The sequence below is a fragment of the Pyxicephalus adspersus genome, chromosome 8 (genome assembly GCF_032062135.1).
Source record: "Pyxicephalus adspersus chromosome 8, UCB_Pads_2.0, whole genome shotgun sequence".
NCBI classification, from domain to species: Eukaryota; Metazoa; Chordata; class Amphibia; order Anura; family Pyxicephalidae; genus Pyxicephalus; species Pyxicephalus adspersus.
Window position 1 is genome coordinate 43,482,419 of NC_092865.1, and position 25,135 is coordinate 43,507,553.

General features: G+C 37.6%; 2 protein-coding genes across 3 annotated transcripts in view; both read left to right on the forward strand.

Moving 5' to 3' along the window:
* The window catches only part of IFT56 (intraflagellar transport 56), a 47,403-nt gene extending 38,398 nt beyond the window's left edge, over nt 1–9,005 (forward strand). Inside the window, exons 10-13 of the mRNA XM_072420230.1 lie at nt 2,887–2,956; nt 4,945–5,051; nt 5,935–6,068; nt 8,692–9,005. Coding sequence (XP_072276331.1) covers nt 2,887–2,956; nt 4,945–5,051; nt 5,935–6,068; nt 8,692–8,803 — 423 coding nt within the window. The 3' untranslated portion in view covers nt 8,804–9,005. The remainder of the gene's footprint in view (nt 1–2,886; nt 2,957–4,944; nt 5,052–5,934; nt 6,069–8,691) is intronic.
* A 7,980-nt stretch (nt 9,006–16,985) lies between these two features.
* Nucleotides 16,986–25,135, forward strand: part of UBN2 (ubinuclein 2) — a 64,088-nt gene continuing 55,938 nt past the window's right edge. For both annotated transcript variants that reach the window (XM_072420232.1, XM_072420233.1), the window contains exons 1-2: nt 16,986–17,592; nt 20,250–20,339. In XM_072420232.1, the coding sequence (XP_072276333.1) occupies nt 17,188–17,592; nt 20,250–20,339 (495 nt within the window). In that variant the 5' untranslated portion in view covers nt 16,986–17,187. The remainder of the gene's footprint in view (nt 17,593–20,249; nt 20,340–25,135) is intronic.

Consider the following 25,135-nt stretch of genomic DNA (forward strand, 5'->3'; position numbering starts at 1 on the left):
CCACAATCTTGGTACCTTCTTGCTAACTACAGACCCATATCTCTTAAATTGTGAATTAAATCTCTCTTCTAGCATTATAGCCCAGTAGGATGACCCTAGTAGGCTAGGGACCCTAGTAAACTATAGTAGGCTGATCCCTAGTAGGATAAAAAATAATGTAATGCCCTAATTATTGTATCTCTTCCAAACCCTACCAATACAGCTCCTCTCTCTTAATGAAGATTAGCTCTGAATTCATACGCTTTGTATGGGGAAATGATTTCCCTAGAATTATTTTCAAGATCCTCAGAATGACTAATCTGCAAGGTAGAATGGCCCTCCCAGATCATTTTCTCTATCACACTGAAGTTCACCTTACACACCTGATAGACTGGTGCCAGGCATAGGGACCCTAAAAGGGTTGGGTTGTTAGAAAACAACCTTTCACCCCTACCTATTTATTTGCAAGCCTGGACCCCCCACCATAACATTGACCCAAGTTTGTAAGCACCCACTTACTGGAGAAATCCTATGGGTTACTAGTACATTTTTGCACAAGCCAAAAGTTGAAACTAACCCTTTGTTACTGTCCCCTATAGGTATGTTCACAGTGATTGATTCAAAGTAATTAATTTAGACAGTAATTAAGGAGGCATAAAATGCTAATGTTTAAACAAAGAAGCATATATGAATATAAAATAGTATTGTTACTTACGTACCCAAAGTTAGGAACATGCCCCACAGGGGGGGTGTATATTCCCATTCCCGTGCCCACTACACCCCTGAAATGTAAATGTATTTTGCAGTGTGCTTGTGTAGAACAGACTTGAAACATACCCATTGCTTTTCTGCGTTCTTTGAGGACAATATTCCCTCCCAGTGCAAGTTATGGAGAGCCTTGATAATGGAAAATTCTCTGGTAATAGTTTTGCCTTTCCTGTTTTTGCTTCCTGTTTACACTTACATTAAATGAAATCATAATATGGTCACTGCTACCCAGATTTTTTTCAGAGGAGATAACATACAAAAAAAAAACATTTAACCTTAGATTTTCTTTTATACGTTTATTTGTTTTAAGCTCCACGTTGTTTGAAAACACTAGGTCCAGCTGAGTATCATTTCTAGTTGGTGCTTCTATAAACTGTACCATAAAATAATCTTGTGTTTAATTCATACATTTTTGTCCTTTTGCTGTACCTGTAGTGTAATTTACCCCAGTCAATGTCTGGGTAGTTAACGTCATCCATCACTACCACTGTCTCAATAATTAAATGTGTATTATGCATCCCCATATACCATATCCCCATGTGTATTATGCACTCCACCCATAATGTCTCACAGGCTCCATCAACGATTTCTTCTTTAACATTCAGATCACTGACATATAGACAGACACCACCACCTTTTTGTTTTACTCTGTCAGGCGTCACTCAATCTTGCACCGCACAGGTGTGAGATTGGGTGACATAGCCCGCTGCAAAGGGGGAAAAAAAGAGAGCATCCCTTTTCCTTAGTGGAAAAGGCCGAGATTGGGCATGTGCAGAGTCAGCAGCCAAATTACATTTTTACTTTACATAAAAGGGTTGTAAAGTAAAAGAAAGTTGAGTTTAGGTCAGCTTTAAGGAAATTATAAAAAATAAGTGTAGGGCTGAATAAAATGAAAAATTTGCAAAGATCTCTAAGTTTTGAGCTATAGTAAATTATTTAAAAAACATGTAAACAAAAAACAAAAACATGTAAAAAAAAAAAAGGGAAATTAGGGAATATTGGAAACCAGATTGTGGTTGTCCTTAAGATATAGCCAATTCAAACCTGTTCTTAAAAAGATCTGAACATTTTCATTGTAATGGGGAAATTCAACCGTAGATTAATAAGTAATTTACTACTATGAAGTAAAAAAAATAGTAATTAGTGAAACAAAAAAAAGCATTCCCTGTTGATCTGCAATCATAGGGTTCTATTTATCCTCCTGAGTGGTAACCCCAAGTGTGGCTCAGGGTAAAAATAACCTGCTGAAAGTGGTAACCCCTGGCCACACTCAGGGTAGCTAAAAAAAATAGACTTACCTGGTCCCATCGGCATCCATCAGTGTCCTGCCATCCTCTATCTGCGTCCTCTTCCTTAGATCTGTCCCCCAGTGCTGACATTCCCCAGGAGTTCCCGGTGACGTTGGTGTGTGCAGGAGCATGGCGGGAGTTTCAAAATATTTTGTATTGGATTCAATACAAAATAACTGTATTGAATCCAATACAAAGTGATTAACATATATTGGACAATCAGGAGTCGGTAGTGGTTCCTTTTGTTAGGCAAAGTAGAGCAACACCTACAAGGGGTGTGAAAGGCAAAAAGTTATGTTGTTGTGCACTCCTATTTTACAATGTAAAATAAAATTTCATGAAAGACAATGTACCGCTTTTAGACATATAAATCCAGACAGAAATGAACCGCCCAGGAGCAAAAAGCAGTGAATCTAACATTAACGTAAACAATCTTGTGGGTTCAGTGGCAGTTATTATGTTAAATGCAATAGTATGAGGAAACTTTTACTGAGTTCAAACACCCTCAAACCCCCCATGTGATACAGACATTTGTGTAGCCGAGTACAGTGACATTTGAATTATATGAAATAAAAACACTTTTGCTTGAAATAGAATTCTCTACTCCTTCACCTTGTTTCAAGGCTGGTACAAAAACATAAACTACATCAACAAGTGTATATACATGTTCATGTGTCAACATGGTAATATGTTAAAAAAATGTTTAAACTGAAATGTTCACATATATGGTTTATTTTTGGTTTCATATTTAGTCTATGGATCATTAACATTCTTGTTTTTAAAAGGCACATAAGTCTGTTTTGTCTCATACATTGCTAACTTACTGTATCATTTTTCTACTCTTTTTTAGGTGTTTTTATTAATTCAGAGTGAGAAGATAAAAAATGATTATGTGTACCTGAGCTGGCTTGCCCGATGTTGTAAGTAGTCAATTTACCCTCTACTCTACATCTTTGGTATTCTCACTTTCATGCAACTGGGAGTCCAGCTGTGTAGAGCCAATCCTATAAGGGGTTGGCTGAGGAGAACATCCATTCAGCCAATTACACAAGAGGGCAGGTGAGGACAAAAAAAGAAAATAGCACCACCTAGTGACCAAATATCTCACTGTTGGGGCAAAAAGGTTTTCACCTAGCATCTAGTAGTAAGGACCTGTACCTTCTGCTACCTCCAGAAATTACATTTTTTTTATCATGCTAACTGACAGACAGTTAGAATGTTGACCGTTGTGCTGGCTACATTGCTAAGCAACAACTGTGGCTACCACTTTACCTTGGAAGGAAGAGCTTTACACTCCCATTGTACTCCCACCCTTGATGCTAAAACAGGTAGTTGTTCTGCTTCAGGCTTCCCTTTGTCTGCAACTTAGAAGCTCGTTAGGCACTACTAAAAAAGCACTCTATTAATTTGGTTCCTAAAGAACCTATAGGTGGTCTACAGCAATTTAGCACAAGGTAATTTAGAACACAGCTTCTTTATAGTACAATGAATTTACCCAATAGAGTGGACATGTCCGGTTGCCAGAGGTTACTACATTATCACATTTGGGGCCCCTTAGATGGTTTAATGCCTCAGCAACATGTCTGACAGTAAAAAGTGGACTGTACTCCTGCAACAGCAGAAGGTTCTACCTCTGTGTGCTCAGTTTGTCATAAAATTTTAAATGGTAAAAATGGTGATTTACTCACTTGTTTTACCACACTTGCAAAAAACATTTGGCTCTCAAATAATTGTTTTTATCCACACTAAAAGCTATAAGACTTCCATTTAGGTATTGAGAGACTCCTTCATCTGGGGTACAATAACAAACTTTTTCTAAAAGCTAGCCCATACCAGAAAATGGTGGCTAACCTTCAAATCATACTACTACTACTGGGACTTCTACCATTTTAATTTTAATATTAGCAACATTATATGTATAACAAGAGGCTTTGATAGTTTTTATTTGCTTGTGATCGAGAGTTGTGTTTCTGATGGTTACCATGCTCAAAGCAGTTCTCCTTGAGCATTAGTGCCCTCATGTCCCCTGGCAGAAAATTCTATAAAAGAGAGATTGGTCCCCCAAAATGAGTGAGGCCCCTTGATTGGTTTTTACGCTAATCTATTTTGACTATTAGGGTCCCCATTGGATGGTGCATTAAAAAAGAACAAGCACCTGTCTTTCCCATTTTTACAGATCCATAAGTTTCATCTTTGTAAGCATTTATTCTGTTTTAAGAATACAAATTACACTTTTGTTCCTTAGGACCCCCTTCCAAGGTCCTAAATAAGCTTTGTTTTTATATAGAAGACAATTTTGTTATACCCCTTTAGGGTCTATTTAAAAAGTATTGGTATGCTCAAACAAGGGAATATCACAAAAAGTCATGTGTCAATGTTTTGAGCATACAACATATTCCACCCTTTAGCTTGCTGGCTGCTCTGTAATGTAATCTAGTGGTGTATAGTGAAATTCTGAAAGAAATTTCCATTATTGTCTGTTTTTTAGCCAGCAGTTTCTGTTTCAATACATTTTTATTGGTTTTTCAATTAACAATTCAACATTCAACAGGGAACATTAAAACTAGAGTACATAGAACATATAAATACAATGCTCAAAAATAAAAAAAAACAATACAGAGTACAAACTACTGAAAACAATCCAAAAACAGGAATGATCACATTAAGAGGGGAAGTTTCTCGGGTGGCTGAAATACCTTGTGGTTCTGGAATAGAGCTCTGGTAGATGAAGAGGTGTAATGTCCCATCCTAAAAAGGGGGTAAATTATGTGTGTGCTCTGATCCACGCTGTTTGATGGACATTTGAAAAGAATATGTACTGTTATAAAATAAGTCACATTTTGGCTTTATATATACTTTTATTACCGCTTTAATAAAGGCGGAATAGTAATCACCTTGTAAATTACAGATATTATGAACAAAAAACCACGGATGGCATGGGAGTTGTATTTAAAAATGGAAACATCAGGAGAGTCATTTAGCCTTCTCCAGCTGATAGCCAATGACTGTTACAAGGTAGGAATTTCTTTTTTTTTTTTCTTTACATATTTCTACCTAATAAATATGTCTGAACTAATAGTCACCCTGTGCCATTTGCTGTATAAATGGCAAAAATAATCATAAAGTATTTCCTTCATTTCTGCAAAACAGATTTAGAGATCCAGTACCTAAAAATATTTGCAAACTGATAATAAAAAGTTAGAAATTGTTTTACCCAGATCATATCAGGATGAAAGTGTATATAACACAACAAATAATTTCTGTGAAGGTGGACGTAGCCCAAAGGGACTTAAAAAGGTTAAAAGTTAAATAGCACAAGGCTTTGTTCACTGTATACTTGTACTGTATACACACTGCTACTTCATACAAAATGTTCTTTATGTACTGTTCCACTAGTGGGAATTTCACAGACCTGCTAAATACCCAGCAACCTCCATTGATGCCTCTTGATGACATACCTTTGCTTTTAGGTTCTTTCCAGGGATTTTAAAGCTGGGATCAACTACCAATGCAAACATAATCTGAGAAAAATACTGTACATCATAGATCTTTGCATCCATCAGAGCCATATGCAACATTACCCACAAGTTTGTATGGACACCCATATAGTTATATTGTGCAGGGTGTACATTCTGCCTTCCCCAGTCCTCTTTTGGTGCTTGATGTACTACAAAGACTGGGGGAAATTCACTGGTACACCAGAAAATACTTCCCTAATGTGACCCCAGTTCCTCACCATTACATACTGTAAGGCAAAATATGTTTGTTTTAGTATACCCAATGTTGAATAAATATGTATAAATGCACGATACACTGCTAAAGTTAAACGAAGCATAACTGTTTAATCCTAAACCACCTTTTGTGCCAGCCTAGTCATTTTTTGCTTTTTTTTTAACAGATGGGTCAGTTCTATTATTCAGCCAAGGCTTTTGATGTATTGGAAAGACTTGATCCAAGTCCTGAATACTGGGAAGGAAAGCGAGGTGCATGTGTTGGAATTTTTCAGATGATCTTAGCAGGCCGAGAACCAAAGTAAGTATGTCAAAATACCAGGCCTAATGTCAAGTTTATAACTGTGTATTCTTAGCAGGTATACATATAAACAAATACTTTATAACTCTACATGAGCGAAACAGAACAATTTAGGTTTCAACATTTTAGCAATTTGGCAATTTTAGCATTTTCTGCAATTTAGGTTTCAAGCATTTTTGCATTACGTAACCATTTTTATTAGGGCAGCATGGAATATTAATACTGCAGGACTGTAAATTAGGAAAACAATTACCATATATACTTGAGTATGAACCAAGATTATTTGCCTCTAAAATGCTATTTGAAAAAGAATCTCCAGTTTCTACTGGAGTGGCATGTCCTGGAACTGCACTTTCTCTGGTTTGACAGATCAGACAAAGTAGTCAGACGAACCATTTGTAACAATTTTTACATGAAGAACACAGCATCCATAATATATGCACATATATAGCCAATAATAATGCACAGATGATCATTTAAGATCCCATTTTTACTAGTTTAAAAAGTTTCATTTTATTTGATTTTTTTGTTACTGTTTTGAATGTTAGCAGTATGGACACACTTTTTTTTTTAATTAAATTATTTTTCCTGCTTTTTTTAATAGGTACAATTGGGTTAGATTAGATTAAGATTAGGTAACTACAACTAATTTAGCAATCAATAGATTTAGCAAATACTTAATATATCTGTCCCACCATACAGTGGGCCCTACCTAATTTACTAATGGCAGGTGAACTCTGTCCTGAATATTTTCTTTTCAAATTTACAGGTTAAGTAAAATAACCAATAAAATGTACTGCCAAAAAACCCTGCTTTTTCCTCCTTTTGAAATCTTTCTTTCTGAATTAACAGAAAGTAACACTTTATTTCATTCAAATGTCAGTTTCTTGTATGTTTCTGGAATTTGATTTTTTTTTTACTTATATATAATGTGGCATGTATGCCTTATACCTCATTTTGTGTAATAAACCTGGGAGATACCACAAATGCCATACGTTATCTGCAGAAAAAAAAAATGTAACAATTATTTTGTTTTAGCATGGAGATCGCAGTACTGTAAGATTTTAGTAAAGCTTTGGTACATACCATTTTCAGAAGCAGTAAGGTTCATATCCAGTTTTTTGGAATTTTAGTGGATTAAGTTACTATTGGCATATACTTTGGTGGAACATTGGGTTAAGGTCAGGTTAAACCCAAGAAAAAAAATGAAGATATATTGCAGCCTACCAGACCATATATATGATCTACCTAATTATTATTTTTTTTTTTACATATTTTCTCATTTTCTTTCTATTTTAACTGGAAATTCTGTCAGAAAGGCAGAAACTGGGTTGCCTTTTTTAGTGTGACTTGAATGCCAAGAAAATGGTGCCGGGGAGAGAGACAACTGAAATGAGATAATTGTGGTATATACTCCTATAGAGCAATATACTATGAAAGTGACACCAAAAAGTTTTTTTTTATATATATATAAATATATATACCACAATTATAAGCCGTTAAAAGAGTTTAATTTATTGCAACACCATGATGAAAATATCCATTCAACAAAGATTTTTATGGACAATAATATATGACAATAATTTTTAAAAATGATTGTATTGACAATGTGAATCAGTTTAATAGATCTCATAATGGAAACACAATTCACAGAGCAACGTCTGCTTCTTAAGACCAAAGAGACCATAAGTATAGTAAACAAATGTTACATGTAAATTAGTTGAACCACTTGGAACATAGTTTTTCAAATTAGGTTGTTTATTTGTAGCAGAATTTTTAGCAGGTTTTGTAGGCTCCAAAAATTAGAGAAAATGTAGCATCCCTGCTGCACACTGCTTCAACACAGTAGCTGGTACTTCTGTTTGGACTGTAAAAGTTCACTAAACATAGTCAAGAGTTTTTCCATTATCACACATTTAGGCATCTAATGAATTGCAAATACTACAATTGTGGCACCTACAATTGCTCAAACCACTTAATTTGAAATTGGTTTTGGGCATATTTATCTCTAGGATCACCCTGTATTAGCAGATTGTGCAAAGTTATGTTTTTAGCATATGCTACCAAAAGCTGCCTGTCTTATGGTGGGTGGTTGGAATTATTAATTTTAAGAACCATACAGATACCAGGAGCAGACCAATAGTGTACACTGCCATATTTGAGCAAAACAAGAAAAGCAAAATAGTGTTAGCAGGCAGATAATATAGTTTTTCCTTTTGTGTTTTTTTGCAGACGAGGCACATAAAGGATTTTGTACCAAGATGTAACTTTGCTATGCTTAAATTTGTGTATTAAGATGCAGAAAATGTACATCTATTCTGGAGCACAGGGTGCTTATTATAGTCAATTATTTGTTTACTAATGCATGTAAAACCTATGGCACTAATTTAGCCACAACCTATTTGTCTAATGGCGCAAAATGATTTGATTATATACTCAGTGCTGTACTGTGAAAAGCAGTATCCACATAAAAGTGTAGTATTTTAGATTAGTTTTCCATGCACTGAAACCATTTAGAAAATACATCTCAAATGCAATAAGTCAATGACAAATTGAAATAATGGATACATGCTTTTTTAACTGTTTAATATAACTGTATACTTTATTGTTTTTTTTGTTTTAGAGAGACACTGACAGAAGTGCTTCACCTGTTAAGAAGTACAGGTAGTACTCAGGTAGAATATATCATCCGAATAATGAAGAAATGGGGCAAGGATAACCGTGTACCAGTTTAACCTTTACATATATTTGCCAAGATCTCTCTGAGGAGTAATACTTCTGGATGGAGCTCTGAAAATAGTATCCACTAAATGATGTCTTGGATAACTACATGCCTGGCAGGAATGAGCCTGATTTTTTTTTTTGTTTATTTAGAAAAAATATATATGTTTTGTATCCTAATGTATATTTAAATAATAAAACACATTTAAAAGTCAAGGGATAGTTTTTTTTCATGATCAAGTTTGAATTCTGGTTTTAACAACAATTACATTATATATAAGTATATAGCTTGCGTGTTACCTTTCCTCCTAATAAAATGTATCCTAATGCCTACCCCTTAATATATCACAAATATATAGAAAAAGAGTGAGGGAAAGAGAGGTTTCATAATAGGCTCAATCTTTTATATATAGAAAGTTCAAAAAGATCAAACATTACATGATATAATCCACTGATTAATGATACAAAGCCAAGGAATTCAGCAAAGTTCCTATTAACTGTTAGTAAAACTTAGGGTTTTCAGGACTTGGAACTAGACAAATGTCAAATGCATAATACAACTTGCAAATAGATGGTAAAGTACAGGTCTACAAAAATTTTGGGGGGATAATGAGACTGGATCTCAGGTCCCAACACATTTTGTCAGTTAAGGCTACCTCAGGGGATGGGGAGAACTAGTAAAAACCACTGATAAGAAGAGGTATACAAAATTACGTTTCAAAGATATATGTAGTTACATAAAAATGACCATGAAATAGTGAAGTGTAGGTATATGACAGTTGTCCAATTTCAATAAACACATACCAAGTGGATAAAGGACTGTGCATCTTGTCAAAATGTAAACTGAGAGAACAGCAAGGAAGAGACGGGTGACCTAAAAATGTTTACAGGGGGACCCCATTGTGTATGTATGGACATAGATATTTTAAATATAATGACTTATGTAGTGTAAAGGTATGAGTTAGTGTAAGTAAGTGTATGAATAAATAAAGGTTTGTAGTATTTACCAGAGTACGAACTTCTAGAAATTATTTCATATGTAAGACTTGGGTGGGAGTAGATAAAGGTTATTAGGGGTTATGTACTTAAATAATCAGTTTATATATAACAAAGTTAAGGTTGGGAGTTAAAAATGGGAGAATAGTCAAATGATGAGTAAGAAAATTGATAAGCTGTTAAAGAATGTGATGAATCCATAATAATACATAAGGTATTAAGTGGGTACTAAATGTTAGTATCCAGCTTAAAGCCTTTACTGAGACAATTCACATAGTGAGTCAGAGTCTATGCCTCATAGAGTGATTGTTAAATTGGATTCTAGCCTAATTACACATCAATATAGAAGTTCATTTTTTGATAAACCACTTAGAAGTGTAAGTTAACAGTAGTCAGATGCTTACATAGTTAAATTAACTGAACCCTTACCAGAGAAAAGGAGGAGGGAAGAGTGATGAACTTGTGTGGATTGCAGTTTGGATTCCACTGACAGGTAGCAAGGGGAGATGCAGTGTAAAGCCTGTCTAAAAAAGGCTGGGCCTTGGCATCCATGTTTATGTTGACCGCCCATGTGCCCGGAGAAATGGTACTGCGCATGTGCAAACGGGAGATTAAGGGAGATTGCAGTAAGCCAATCCAGAAGGTAAAGCTGTGGTGGCTAAGAATCAGGAGTTTGGTGGGGAAGAACATCTTGCCATCTTTTTAAATCAGGAATCCCAAGCAGTATGGTATGTTGCAGAAAATTGATGTTCTTGGAGGATGGTAAGCAATGGCCCTGGGGCACGATTCTTTTCCTGGGTGTGTTTGGAAAGGTCTTGAAGCCGTTGAATAGGGGGGACCACTCGTAGCCAATGGTATCCAACTCATGGGCCTTGAGCAGGAGATCCTTTTTAGATCTGTAGAAGTGTGTACGGCAAATCATGTCACAAGGGCGGTAGGGGTCCTTGCTGCATGGACCCAAAGTGTTTTTGATCCAGTCTATCTTGATATCCACCTCTTCTGATTTTTTTTAAAAAAAATTTAGCTTTAGCTGCATGAATGAGGTCAGAGAAACAAACTGTCCCAGAAAGGCCTTTAAATCCTGATATTGTTTTTTATTTTGATTTGCTAGATCAATATGAAGAAGGAATAAATAAGGCTTGTATTTTAGCCTCAAGATGTATCAGAGGTGTCTGATGAGAGGAAATTTCAGAGGATAAATCCTTATAATAGGATTGCAGGGAGGATGTAGCCTCAGATAATTGTTGTAGTGAGCAGTGAATAGATTGAAAGCTTGCTGCTTGGCTCCAGCCTAGTGATTCTGTGTTTCAGCTTTTGCTTGATTGGGAGGGCTCAGGAGGTCTTCTAGTCCCAATCTCCATCAGCGGAAGAAGAAGAAGAGTGTTCTGGAGTGGGGGAGCCCTGGGTAGAGGCTGGCTTGATAGAGCTTTGGCTTGGTGACTATAGCACAATGGGGCTAATTTATCAAACAGAATCTTAGGATCGCACACAAAATCATAAGTTTGTGGCCGCATGCTTGAGGATCAAATCATTTGCACGCCTCCAAATTATCTGAAATAATATTGTATGTCTAAATGCTACTCCTGAATGTTATTCTATATAGTGTTTAATCCTTTTGTAACAGTTTAAAGTTATAAAAATGTATAAAAAAAAAACTTTCAACACCACCTAATAAAAGTTGAATCAGAAGGTAACCTATAATTCCTGGCACATGTCAAATAGTACATTGAATAGGTCGGCTCTGTGATTTTTCACGACTCCTGCAGGGATCATACAGGAGTGCAATCAATTAGTAAAGCAGAACTTTCATAAACAAATAAAAAAGTGCTGATTTCACTGCAAGTGAGATGTGAGATCAGCGCCTTGTGATCCTGTGATTCACCATTCTCTGTTTCATTGTAATATTCTCCTTATCTCACTCTGCTGGTCCTATTCCCTCCCTTCCGCCCCAGTCTGTTACCTCCATGCCTGATTCCTGTCTCTGTCCACTCTGCTGCACCTTCTGTCCCTACTGCTCTTTGCTAGTAGACATCCCACCCCCCAACAACCTTTTTCTTACCAACCCTGCTTCTAACCTTATTACCATTCACCCAACTCACAATTTTTTGTAAAATATTTTTATTAGTTTTTCAAATTAAAATTATATGTAACAACAGTGTAAGAGAACAAAATTAATTGTACACAAACTAACGGTAATAAAGAAAATAACAGTAGAGAATCATTGGGATCAAGATGAATAAAATGCACCCAGTATAGTAGTTACAGAATATATGTAACAATCCTCTCCCCCTCCCAGTCCATAGTAAGAAACAAAATGAAATAAGTTTTATTGTAGAGAATGTGGTGATTTAATAAACATTAATCTAAATCTACTAAACTGTGTAACGTAGTGGACTCTCATTGGCTCAAATTAGCCATGGAACTATATAATACTATAAAGGTGGTGGTGAAAAATAAGCAAAGTGGAAAAGTTTCATGATCATCTCCTTGTATATAGAGGAAGTAATAATTTGCCAAGCTCTGCAGAGATTTAGTAAAATCTCACTAGGGGTGATTTCTGGAAAATTTCTTGTCCATCTGCACAATCAAGTGCTCCAGGTTTGATAGTCTTAATGGAACCCTGTAAGTATTATAGGCTTCAGTTATGGCTTTTTGTAACGGGTTTAAAAACTTGTCCAAAGGATTGGCCCAATCTGTGGGTGATACATTTTTGATGATGGATGATACATAGGAGTTTAATTGTAAATAATTGAAGGTTTGCATACCCAAACAAGGGTACAATCCATTCAAGGCCGACTGAGAAATTATCTAATTAACTTTTAGTGCCCTCAAGTCTCCCTGATTTTTCCCCTGCGGTTCCCATATTATCCAATGAAAATCATTGTTTCTCCATAGAGGAAGGAACAAGGTACTCATAAATTTTTACCCCTTTTCTCGTGCAGTCTATAAAATACTAGATCTGTCTGCAACAAGCTAACCTTTGTCTACAACCACCTCCTATCTAAATCTGAACTTCCTTGCTCTCACTGAAACTTGGCTTTTCTCTTCTGACTCCCAGGCCTGGCAACAGAGCAGGTGGCAGTGTAGGTCTCAGAGTCCTTCCTACCTTGCCCTTTCTCATTTTCACCTCATTTAAAGTACATTCTGTCAATCTTTTCTGCACCCTATCTCAATCTCCCAGAGTTTGGACAACTTTGCCTCTTGGCTCCCACACATTCTTTCTCATGACCAGCCCACTCTCATCCTTGGTGACCTAATCTTGCAGTAGATGACCAGAACCACCCTTTTTTCAGTCAAACTGCTCTCTATAACCAGCTCTTTGGACTAACACAGAACATAAACAGCCGCACACTTCTGGACACACACTGGATATTGTCTTATCCAAAATCTGCAACCTCACCCACCTGGACAACTTGGCATTTCCCCTTTTTGACCAAAACCTTACTTTCACCCTCTCTATATTTTGTCTTCCTTTGCCTCTTCTCAGACCAGGGCGATAGCAGAGGGATATTCACAGCCAATTCAACAATTGACTCCTACCTAAACCCAACCCCTCCTCCCCTTTAACTACCTTCTCTGCCCAAGACATGGCCACCTATTTTAAAGATAAAATCATCAAAATCTGAAGTGATGTCTTCGCTCACCATTCCTCTCCAACTACATCCACCCCTTTCTCATTTTCTCTGTCCAATTGGCCCAAACTCTAATCTGCTCCTTGCCCACTCATTTACCCTGGCTCCCACACTGACTGAACTACTCCACCTCTCCCTTTCCACTGGTATCATCCTCTCAGCATTCAAATATACATATATTGTTCTTCCTATCCTGAAAAAACACTCACTAGACCCTCCCTACTTTCTAGCTAGCTTCCTATTTCCCTTCTCCCATATGTCTCAAAATGTCTTGCAAGCCTTATCTTTAAAAGACTAGGCCTATCTGAACACCAACTCCTTATTTGACTTGCCTAAATCTGGCTTTTGACCTGCCCATTCTGAAACAGCTCTTAAAAAGTGGCCAATAAGCTCATCAGAGCTAAAGCAAATTTTCTCTCCTCCTAGATTTTTCTCTTTCTTCTGCCATTGTTAATCACTCTCCTCACTACTCCAGATTCTTTAACCTTCATATAAAATTATTTTTACCTTAGAATTTTTATACATACTCTAACACCACCATCAACTCTTTGGAAAATATTCCCTTTGAGCCTCCACACAGTGCATTCAGCTCACCTTCTCTGCCAAATATCAAAATCATAAGGTAATATGCTCCAGAAAGAAGAAAGGAGCTATGGCACATGACTTACTGGGCTGGATTTGCAGAGGGATTCAACCCTTTTACCAGTAAAAAGTACTATAGTAGTATTTTTTTTTTTTTTGTGAAAGTGAGGCTGATTTTTCAGTGACAGGATGATTAACCAGTAACAGGTATAATAATTGACAAGCCAATACACCAATAAGGTGTCCCATAGTTACTATGATGCTCACTAATAACACAATATTGACAATATCACCAAACCAGGTATCATTGCCAGGGTGCTGCAAGGCAGGATGGTGGACCCTCTGTCACCTCTGTTGCACAGGGAGCAGAGTCTAAGCAGCTGCCCGGTCTTCACTGGAGCCTCTAGAGGTGAGGGTGTTGCACTGCAGGCAACTGCCAGGTTGCAGCCCCCATGCATGCAGAGACAGGTGACTGCTGACAAGCAGGAACAAGGCATGGTACCAAAACGAGGGACAAAGAGTAATCAGACAAGCCATAGGTCAGGGCAGGCAGCAATCAGGAGTAGTCAATATCAAACCAAGGTCAATACACAAACAATCGGGAACACGAGAATCAAACAACAGGAACATGGAAGCAGAGCCAAAGGAACTCCTTGTTCAGGCAACTTCCTGTTGCCAGTCACTTTCTTTTAAGGAAGGTCATGTGATGGATAGAAGCCATGTGACCTGTGGGAAAGGCAAAATTTGTTCAGGTGCTAGAAAGGCTGTGAGAGGCTACATTGGCAGCTGACAGGGAGGCAGAAGCTGTAGATCTAGAGACCTGAACCAGGGAGCTGGTTTTCTATCACATTGTTCTAGCTTTTGTATTATGCTAGAACAATAGAGGCCGTGTGCCGTGACAACATTGGTAGCACAATGTGTTGGGCTGCGTACACACATGCAATTTTTGCCCCTGGAAATGATCTTTCCTGATCCAGTGATTTTACTGATCATATCATGCTACCCTGTCAAATATAGCTACGTCTTTAACTCTGAGCGCCAGTATCTTAAGAACGGTGAGTTGTGGTAAAACCAAATTTTATAACTTTTGCAGAAATATAACATATATAATTATTAATGAATATATATACATATAATTATTAGGAAACAAAAGTATATTATTATATTGCACTACCTTGTCACATTTTAGTTGGCTGCTTACATTTTATGAACCTAAATATCTCTGCAAAAGTTAGTTGCATAGAAATGCAATTCATGCCAGATAGCCAAGATAGTTTTTTTACTTTTTGTAGTTTAGTTTTTTTTACTTCCACATTTTTAGGTTTCTACAGCATACTGTTCCTGACCACCCAGGGTTTAAGAAGTCACCTGTATGTCACACTTTAGCATGATATAGCTAAAGGTATGTATCCTACTATGCTTCCATGGTGATTAAATATGGGGGGCTGATAGTAAGAGGGGTTCACCGCTTATGCCTTCATTTTCAGCTCTATACAGTTCACTGTTGCAGAGATATTAAGGTTCACAGAATGTGAGTGCTCAGCTGTATGTGACAGGGACATTATAACTTTAGGCACCACAGCTCAGAACAGCATAGACCCAACCTGACTCTCTTTGCCATGAAAGTGGCCAAGGGGTCCCCAGTTTGTATGCCTAATTTAGGGCTTCTGGTCATAAAATAGCACCCCCTAAGTGAGAAGAGATCTGTTATTAAACTTCAGACCCCAAATCTCAAAATTCCCTAAGACTTGAGGGTCTGAAAATTAGTGTCCCGTCATAAGGGTCCTCTGTGTACTCAATATACAGTTCACAAAATTCAAAGATTTGAGCACAGGGAGTTTTTGGCAGTTGTATAGGACGAGCAGACACAGCTATCATAATATTCTATGGATCAGTGGTCTCCAACCTTTTCTGACCTACAGACCACTAAACTTTCGGACCGCGTGTGTGAGGGGAGCCATGTGTCACTCAAAGGGGAAGAAACTTCTCCCATAGTGACGTCATGATGCCAAAACCTGCCAACTCTCCCATCACAGGTCAGAACCTGCAATGGGAGAGTGGATCGGTTGTGTTCAGAGACACAACCTGCCCACCACCCCAAGATCTATACGGGGGACATGGTTGGCAGCTGTGGCCAGTGCGCCCCCAAGTGGGGTCCGCTGACCACAGGTTAGGGACCGCTGGTCTCCGTGCTCTCACGGCCCAGATGACCGGGGGTTGGGGACCCCTGCTATTATAGATGATGTCATTGCACACAAAAGTAGGACAATGTGATAGGTCACTGGTAAATTGCAGGGTTCTCTGCTCTAGTTTCGGTGGATCATCTTCTCGTGTGTCACTGTCTGTATCTGTCTGTCATTTGCAGCCCCTATTTATTGTACAGCGCTGCATAATATGTTAGCGCTATACAAATCCCGTTTAATAATAATCATTGTGTATGCTTTTCTTTTTCTATGTATATGACTGTACACTGTCTTTCTAAAGTTTCAGTTTAAAGATGATAAATATGCTAATAATGAGGAGTTTTTACAAAACTGAAGCAAAAATATATTCCAGGAGCATCTGGGCTGTCTGGGGTTACATGATCCCCATCTGGGCTGTCTAGAGCCAAATGGGAGCTAGCACCATGGAAAAGGTTTAGAGTTGCATCTGTATATATAACATATAATTTAAATATATTTTATAACTCTAAAGGCAATGGACCAAAACAGAGTAAATTATTTCTGATAGTTCCACTTGTATCAGCATATGACAGCCATGATTATTCCACACAAACTGTGGCGCATTCTCTCATACTACATTCATTACGGTATGGGATACATGCCGGCGCTCTTGTTATAATACCAAGCAATGTATAGGGAAGGAAGTTCTATTAAAGCTCCTAAACAATTGAAAACATTAGTGAATGAACAGCGTGATGACGTTCTATCACGCCCATATTAGGCGACGTTTGTGCGCATGCGAGTTAGGAAGTGGCCTTGTTATTATTTATGTGGGGTTCAAGATGGCGGTATTGTTCGGTATGGTTGGGGAGTATGAGCGCTTTACAATGTACAGGACTGAATAATTTAGCCGGTAATAATAGTAGAGAACCTGGTTTTGGATGCACTGGGCGGGGAATAAAAGGACTGGTGATACACGTGCATAGTTAATTCATTAGATTTACAAAGCATTGGTGTGTGGAAGGAATGGCGGAGCCTCGCAGGGTGCCATTTGTCAGTCTTTCACCTATAAAGCCGCGTGAAAGTGCAGGGACTCCTGTAGTGGAACAACAGCGGAATCCTCCGCTTCTGCCCATAACCCAGCGCTCACAGGCCGTTAGGCCACAAGTGACCGGCTCGCAGCAACAGCCGAGGCCCCTTCAGACCCCAACTCCACGGCAACAGCGAGAACTAACCGCAAATTCAGCAGCCGGGGAGGCGGACAATTGTCATCCAATGAGCAGAACACACAAGGGAAAGGCTAATCCTGAAGACACCATAAGAATGGAGCTCTCCTTGTCAGACCCAACCGAGGAACGTTGTTCGGAGTTCAGTTACAGAGAATTGTTACAAAGTCAACAGAGACGTGTGGGAGTTCCGAATCCAGTACAGGTACAGATTTTATATTTTAAACTGAAAATGTTGCTTTGTAATTCCTTGGGAATCCATGTAATTCAGTGTTGTAAGCCATCCCTTTAGGATTTATCTCAAAATAGCAAATGCTTTAGGTTGAAATCTGTAAGGGAAGCTGCTTTTATATATATAAAATATATATATATATTTGTGTGTGTGTGTGTGTATATATATATATATATATATGCTCACCTTATCCCTAGCTGTCACAGCTGCCAGCGGTCTCTTCGGTTTCTTTAAAGAGGAACTAAACTCAAAAACAGCCAAAACCCAAAGAAATCCACTTACCTTCAATCCCGCAGAGCAGCCGATCAGTCCGGAGGTCTCTTCTATCAAGTTCGGTGTTGTCCTGGTATCGATCTTCGGGCCAACGCACCAGGCGTGGCCATCTTCCTCTCTATTTCCAGGTTCTTCTTACTACGTCACCCGAAACAAGTGCAAAAAACTTGCCTATCTCACCGCGCATGCAAGAGATCGTCTTTTTTTTTTTTTTCCCTTTTTGACAAAAGTGCTCCTTATGCACATGCCCAAGGTGTTTTAATAGTATGGACTGTGAGCGCAGGACGTTCCAATTTTTGGAAATAATGTCATATTATATTATGATGTTGGGTAAATCTAGTGATAATCCATGTGGTAGTTTGTGATTGTATTGATATTTAGTCGATCTTGAATAGTAGATTTTGCTTAGTGTCGTAGAGCTCTTTGGTATGATTTGTTTTGAGGCGTTTCTTGTAGTATCTCATTAGTAGTCTAGGTTGTAGTTCTTTTGGCTTCTTAGTCATTCTCAGATGCTCAATTGCTTCTCAGTCTGAGGTATTGGCTGGAAGGAATACTTGTAACTAACTAAAGCTTGTTTCTCGCAGTTGTTTTCCTATAGAGTGTAGTAACAATTCTGTATTTCTCATCACTTTTGATATATACGTTCAAAAAGGGTAAATGGGTATTGCTAAATTCAATCATAAATGTAAAATTGAAGTTATTGACTTGGATTTTATTGAAGAATTCAAGTAGTGAAGTAATGGTCCAGTCCGTTATTGGGGATATTATCAATGTAATGCCTCCAAAGAAGGATTTGTTGGTGATCTTTGTTTATTTCTAGATTTGAGAATGGGGTATCTTCCCATTCACCTAAGTAAAGGTTGGGATATGATGGGGCACACTTAGTCGCCATGACCACGCCCTGTATTTGGAGATAAATATCTATGTAAAAACATTTCTTGTGAGGATGTATTTCAGAAAAGGGATGACGAATTAGTTTTGGTCATGTGACATTGGGAAATTTCTCTGAAGACATTATGCAATTGTTTGTATACCATTGTCATGTGGAATACTACTTGCATAATATGGAATCAATTCCAGTAATGATAGGATCGACTGTTGGGTCATGTCATTTTTTGTGTACTTTGGGGAGTGTATAAAATGTCAGAAGCATCAGGAATTTGATGGTTTAATATTCCTTGATTTTGTATCAATAATGTTATTTGTATATGCTTCCCAAATGACAAAGTAGTATTCTTCTTTGAATTATTTGATTTTAGTACCTGGTATTGGAGCATATACCATTCTTTGTTGTCCACAATTCTTAGGCATATGGAGCGATATTGTTGTGTTGAGGACAACAATATTTACGCCTTTATCCAAAGGTTTAATAGTGATGTTTTTATTTTTTAGGTTCAGTGCCTTCATTTTATCTTTAGTGAAATTATTTTGGTGAGGGGATAAGTTGAGATCTGTCCTTAAGATTTCTTTGGTTATCACATCTACAAATGTTTGTATATGTGGGTTAGTAGAGATTTGATGATAGAAAGATTATTTAGGTTTTGTAGTGGGTTAGTTGGGGGTTGTGAAACATATGCTTCCGGAGATGTGTGAATATTTGTTGAAAGTAAGAAGATTCATTTTCTGTAGGTGATTGAGAGAGGTCTTTTAGAATTCTAAAGTCTTGTGTGTTATGATCCTTAAATTTTGAGATGTTCAGTGAAGGGAATGCATCAATGGTTTTGTAAAAATGCTCTTAAGAGTCAGACTCCTAGCAAAAAGATTGATTATTGAATTCAAACTTATCCAGGTTAATAAATGGGCAAAAGGATAAACCCATTTTAGGTACTTCCTCAATTTTAGATTTTTTTTATTTAGATTAGTTTCTATGAGGAAATGTTTATTATCTCTAGATTGTCTAATTTTTGTTGAGTTTCATTATGTAGGGGTCAAATGAATTCCTTCTTTGTATAGGTGAGGGTAGTTGTGGATGAAGGTCATAGTACCAATATTAGAGCAAGGTTCTTGTTGTGTTGCTAGTAGTGTGGTGTTGGGGGATATGTTAGTTGTAGAAGTTGGTCTTCTGTTTTTTCTACAGAACTTTGAATTTCACTAAAGACATGCACACTCACCCCCCCCCCCCCTTTTTTTTAACATGTCCAGAAGTTTTTATTTTATGCAATATATTAAACATACTGTTTGAAAGGATGTTGGCAGAATACTGGTTGCGCTATACTGTGAAATGATATATCCCTGTTCTACTCGTGAAATGAGCTCTCAAAACTCAGTTTCTCAAAAAAAAGTTTCATGCAAGTTCAAGGTTGACCTTGTAATCTGGCTTTTTGTAATTAATCCTTGTCTTCCTTCTGTTTTTTAAGGTTAAGTCAGCAGAATTGGATCCATTTAATGATGAAGAACGTGAACGGCTGGAGGTAGAGAAGATGGCACGGAAGTTTGAAGCAAAATATGTAAGTATCTTTTGTTTGACTTATACAGTCACTTTTTTTTTTTTTTTTTTTTTTATCACAGAGGAACTGATTTTTAGAAAACACATTGGAAAAGGTTTGTCTCCTAAACTGAATTTTCCAAGAGAAACTGGATTCAGTAGTGCACTTAGGATAAAAACTAATTGTTTGCATTAATAAAATACTTTTGGTGTTCTCCCCAGAATTTTTTTTAAGCCGAGTGGTCAGAAAGTGGATGGGGCAAGACACTGAAAATTTAGTGCTCCTAGTTGTTTATGGCATAGGTATCCAGCAACCCCCATTATTGTGTCAGTGTTCTACCTACCCCATATATTTTGTTCCAACTTTCTAATGCGTGCCACCATTAGTATGTCCAATTTTTCCTTTTTTTTTTCAATCTTTTGTATTATGCCCCAACTCCCCAGTGTCCGTGTATTAGTAATATAGTGCCAACATATTATGCAGCGCTGTACATTAAATAAAGGTTGCAGCACTGCCTTGCACTGTGCAGGCAAGGCCTGTAGAGAGAAAATTGCAGGGGGATCTCCTTTGTGGAGAGTGGACTATGCTGCATATTTTACTGGATTCTACTACTCTAAATCTTTGTTGCATTAACTTCAGAGAAGCACTCATGCTAAAGCTATGTTAAATTAGGATCTTCAATTCCACCTAGAAGATCTGGATGAAAGAGAACTCGGACAGATATACAGTTCTGCATTATTCAGAGGATTTACAAAAAGTTGTGCCAGTACTTGGGTATTTCCTGCGCTACTCTGCATAATTTGGAATCCTCTTCCACTATTTTCTGGCAACCCACTTTTAAGCATAGGCTTACTACACATTCAGCCTCTACGTAAGTTTTAGCCTGGTTTCTTTCTTTGGCAGTGATTGTTACTTTTATTTATTGATTTGAACTTCCTGTTTATAGAGACCTTTCGTTTCAATAAAGGAAACCCTTAGTGAATCTGTGTACTATGCACCCTAGATGTTCTTTTTGGGAAAAATTCTGTGGTTTTACATCTGAGTAGGTACTGTTTTGACCAAAATCACCAAACGCACACCTTTATAATGTTTGGCACAAAGGCACATTTTTCTTTGACTTACCTCTGCTCCTCAGTTTAAAATTTTAAATCCACCAGTATTGATTTAAAATGCACATTTCAGACTTTTAATTGGATTTAAAGGCAGGTACTTTTGAAAATGTAACATCAGTGTATCAAGAGGCAACACTTTTGGAGGCACATAAAGCAGTGATCAGATGCCCCTATATTACAGAATTCTAATTATTATAGAAGGCTCAGTTTGAGACTGTACTCTGGGCTATGAAATGAGCTTTGACTGATCACCCCTCACAAGGCTATGTAGTGTAATTGTCGTGTGCAACCAATTGAAGGCCCTAGATGTAGATAAGGCACAGAAAAACCTTATGTACAAACTTTTTAAGTTTTATGATAAAAAGAATAATTTTTTTTTTTAATTATTGTTGCTGGTATAAGAGAGGGCACCCCCAGCATCTTTTCCAGTGGTTAAGGAGTCTCAGGGCTCTCTTTGTTCTTATCTAGAAGTAGCATGGGTATTTGCAGATTTCACTGACACGGGTTCACAATTGCCTCAACGTGCTAGTCTTTAGGTCTATATAGATGATTACTTGTTTAGGTGCTCTTCTATTGCTGTGCTCTCATGCTTTCAATACTTAAGGTTTACTTTCCCTTGCCTGCACCTCATCTGATTTCAGACTGCGCAGGAAATGCAGAGAGAATTCTAGATCTCATTGATGTGATTTATAATAATAAAGCAGAGTGTAAGTATACTTAAGATGCTGAAAATGTCTTTCATAGTCTTAGTTGAGCCTTTCTTTTCTGGACCCTTCTGAAAGTTTGGTTCCCACATGTTAAACCCCCTATCATACAGATTAGGAATGGCCCCTGACAGGATTGCCCACTATCACCCTTATCTTTTTTTCAGTTCTTCCCTCTGGCTGTGACAGCGTCGTCTTTTACAATCAAACTTTCCCAATCATTGTAAAATCTCTGAAATAAAAAAAAGTGAGTGGTAGACCTATATTTTTTTCTAAACCTCCCTATATGAGTAAATGTGGGGTGAGTATGGGCAGGAAATTGACATTAGTCGGTCCATATATAGACAAGCTTGTAGAAGTATCCTCTGTATTCTATATAAGGAAAATATTTACAAAATGTTAATGCATTCATTTACACTTATGAAAATTGACACACTATATATCCTACAGCAAGAAATATTTGTTGGAGCTTTTTTTTCTTAGTAAGTTACTGATCCATATTTTAGTGGTTGCTTGATGTCTTATAACTTTAAGTTGGAAATCTATGTTGCCACCGACAAGTAGCTTGTTACAACCTGTTTAAAGAATTTTTCAGATAAGCATCATGAAATATGGGCCTCGTGGGACCAATAGTTTTTACAACATATGTTTTCAGTTCTTGGAGTGATTGAGTCAGATCTTCGGGGGGCCCCACGCGACACAGGCGCGACGTAAAAAAAACACCTCTTTAAATGAGCGAGTCTACTCCCAACATCATTTATTCTCTGCAAGTTAGATTGACTGCCAAGCCTGCTCACCGGGGAGATATTTTAAAAGGTTCAAATGCAATGATCAAATTGCATACTAACTGAGGAAAAGCTAAGGGATCACTAAAAGACAACAGCTAATGATGAAGAAAGTAGGCAGGGCTGAGGTCATGTGGCAGTATGGCGTATGTATATTAGCATGTTGTGCAGAGCTGGGGTGGGTGGTGTGCAGTGAAAAGGTCACAGATGCTGAATGGAGGGATCAGAACCGCACAAAGGGATTTGTGGAGGTTTGCTATTGCTCACTGCAGGTCTCAACTTACCCTCATACAGTAAACCTACACCCTAGTACACCAGGGCATCCGTAATGATCTTGCCTGCAGAAAACTGTCAGTGAGAGCCAAATGCTGGCAGATTTCTGGAGAAAGATACTACATTAGCAAAAAAAAAACATTGTATATGCATTGGGCCTGATTTATCAAAGCCCTTCAAGACTGTAGAAAGTGCACTATCATGGGTTATCCAGCAAACCTAGAACGTTTGTTTTTTTTTTTTTTTTTAATTTTAATGGTTTGTAAAAGTTTTCAGTTTTGGACCAGATCTATTCCTAGTTTGCTGAATGACACAGGTTCCTTAATGATGGTCTATCTTCTGCGTTGTTGGAGTGCTTTAATTAAACAGGCCCATTGTCCCAATCTTCCAGGCAGGCTGCCCAGACTCATTGACAGCTCTCTCCATACAAAGCCTGGACTGAGCGACTGGAATTACAGCCATCTAGCTGGGCAGGAAAAGGAAAACTTTGGGGTGGAATTTTTTATGGTTTTCTTTGATAAATCCCAGAAAACACCTGATAAAGCTGCTTATAACCATTCTTCTAAGTTTCATTGAAAGGGAAGCCAGGTCTGCAATATCAGTACAACATCCTTCAATACACTTGAATTTTTTAAAAGCAGCCATGTGGGACTTTTCAGGTACTAAAACTAAAATTTACCTTATATTCAGATTTGTGCCCAAATAGTAGTTATCTCCCTTGAAATATTTAATGCCAACCTCTGGAAAATATGTATTTTGAGTGAAAAGATTCCAAAGAAGAGAGAAAACCCCCCTTTCTCTGCCTTGGAATCTTTTTCTCTAAAATTTTAAACTAAAATTTACAGCTTTATTAGGGCATGATTCATGATAAAAGCACAGAATTTTTCAACAATTACATGTGTGACCTTTATCATTAACAAGACGGTCCATCAATAATGTGTTCCTTTACCTATTTAGCATAACTTACTTCATCAGGAGAAACGCCTGTTTGTCTATTTTATAATACTCAGTCCATCTTGTAAACAATGCTTGACATTCGCATTATTGCAAACACAATGATGCCATAAATTATACTTACATAAAAAATATATGTAGTCCGTAATTATTCAAGCTTTGTCACAAACAGTATCAGTGCTTGATGTAGGAGAGGCACATGCATGACCTCAACTCATCCTAACAGCCAGCTGTTTCTTTTGTGTACAATGCATAAAATGTAGTAATATATTAGCACAACTATAAATGTGCCATATAGAGCGCTTTTTATATACACAACACAGTGTTCAACCCAGAAATGTTTTTAGGCTGGGAGGAGAAAGAGATGCTGATCTCAAGCCCTTCCCATCAGCTATGTCACCTGATCTCACACCTGCACAGTGTGACATTGGGTGACATAGACAGAAGATGGCGGCACCAGGATGAAGAGGAATTCCAGGACGACTCGGAACTGGATTGTGGGAAGAGCCAGCGCCATCTAGGGGTTTGTGGGATTAAAGGTAAGTGTAATTTTTTTTTTTTTTTTTTTTTTTAGTTTACTTCTGCTTTATTCTACTTCCTATTTCGGTGTTTTTTTGTGTCGCCTCCCTTTTTTTTTGTCTTGTGTAGTTCTGAGGTGTTATGCTGAAATTCTTCATCAGCTAAACAATTACAATTAAAATCTTAGATATTGACTAAACAGTATACTTTTGTATAACGGGCTTGGATGCCCACTGGGCACATGCAAGTTTGTGTTTCTCCTGGTGAAGCAAGTCATGTGAAACGCATAAAGGAAAAATGCTCTTGATGGACAGTATCAATGATGATCACAAATAATTGTTGAAAAATTCTGAGTTTTTATCATGTGTATTAATGAAGATGTACCGTATTTTCCGGTGTATAAGGCGACTGGGCGTATAAGACGACCCCCCACTCTAACCAATCATTTGGGGGTCGTGTTATATGCCCAG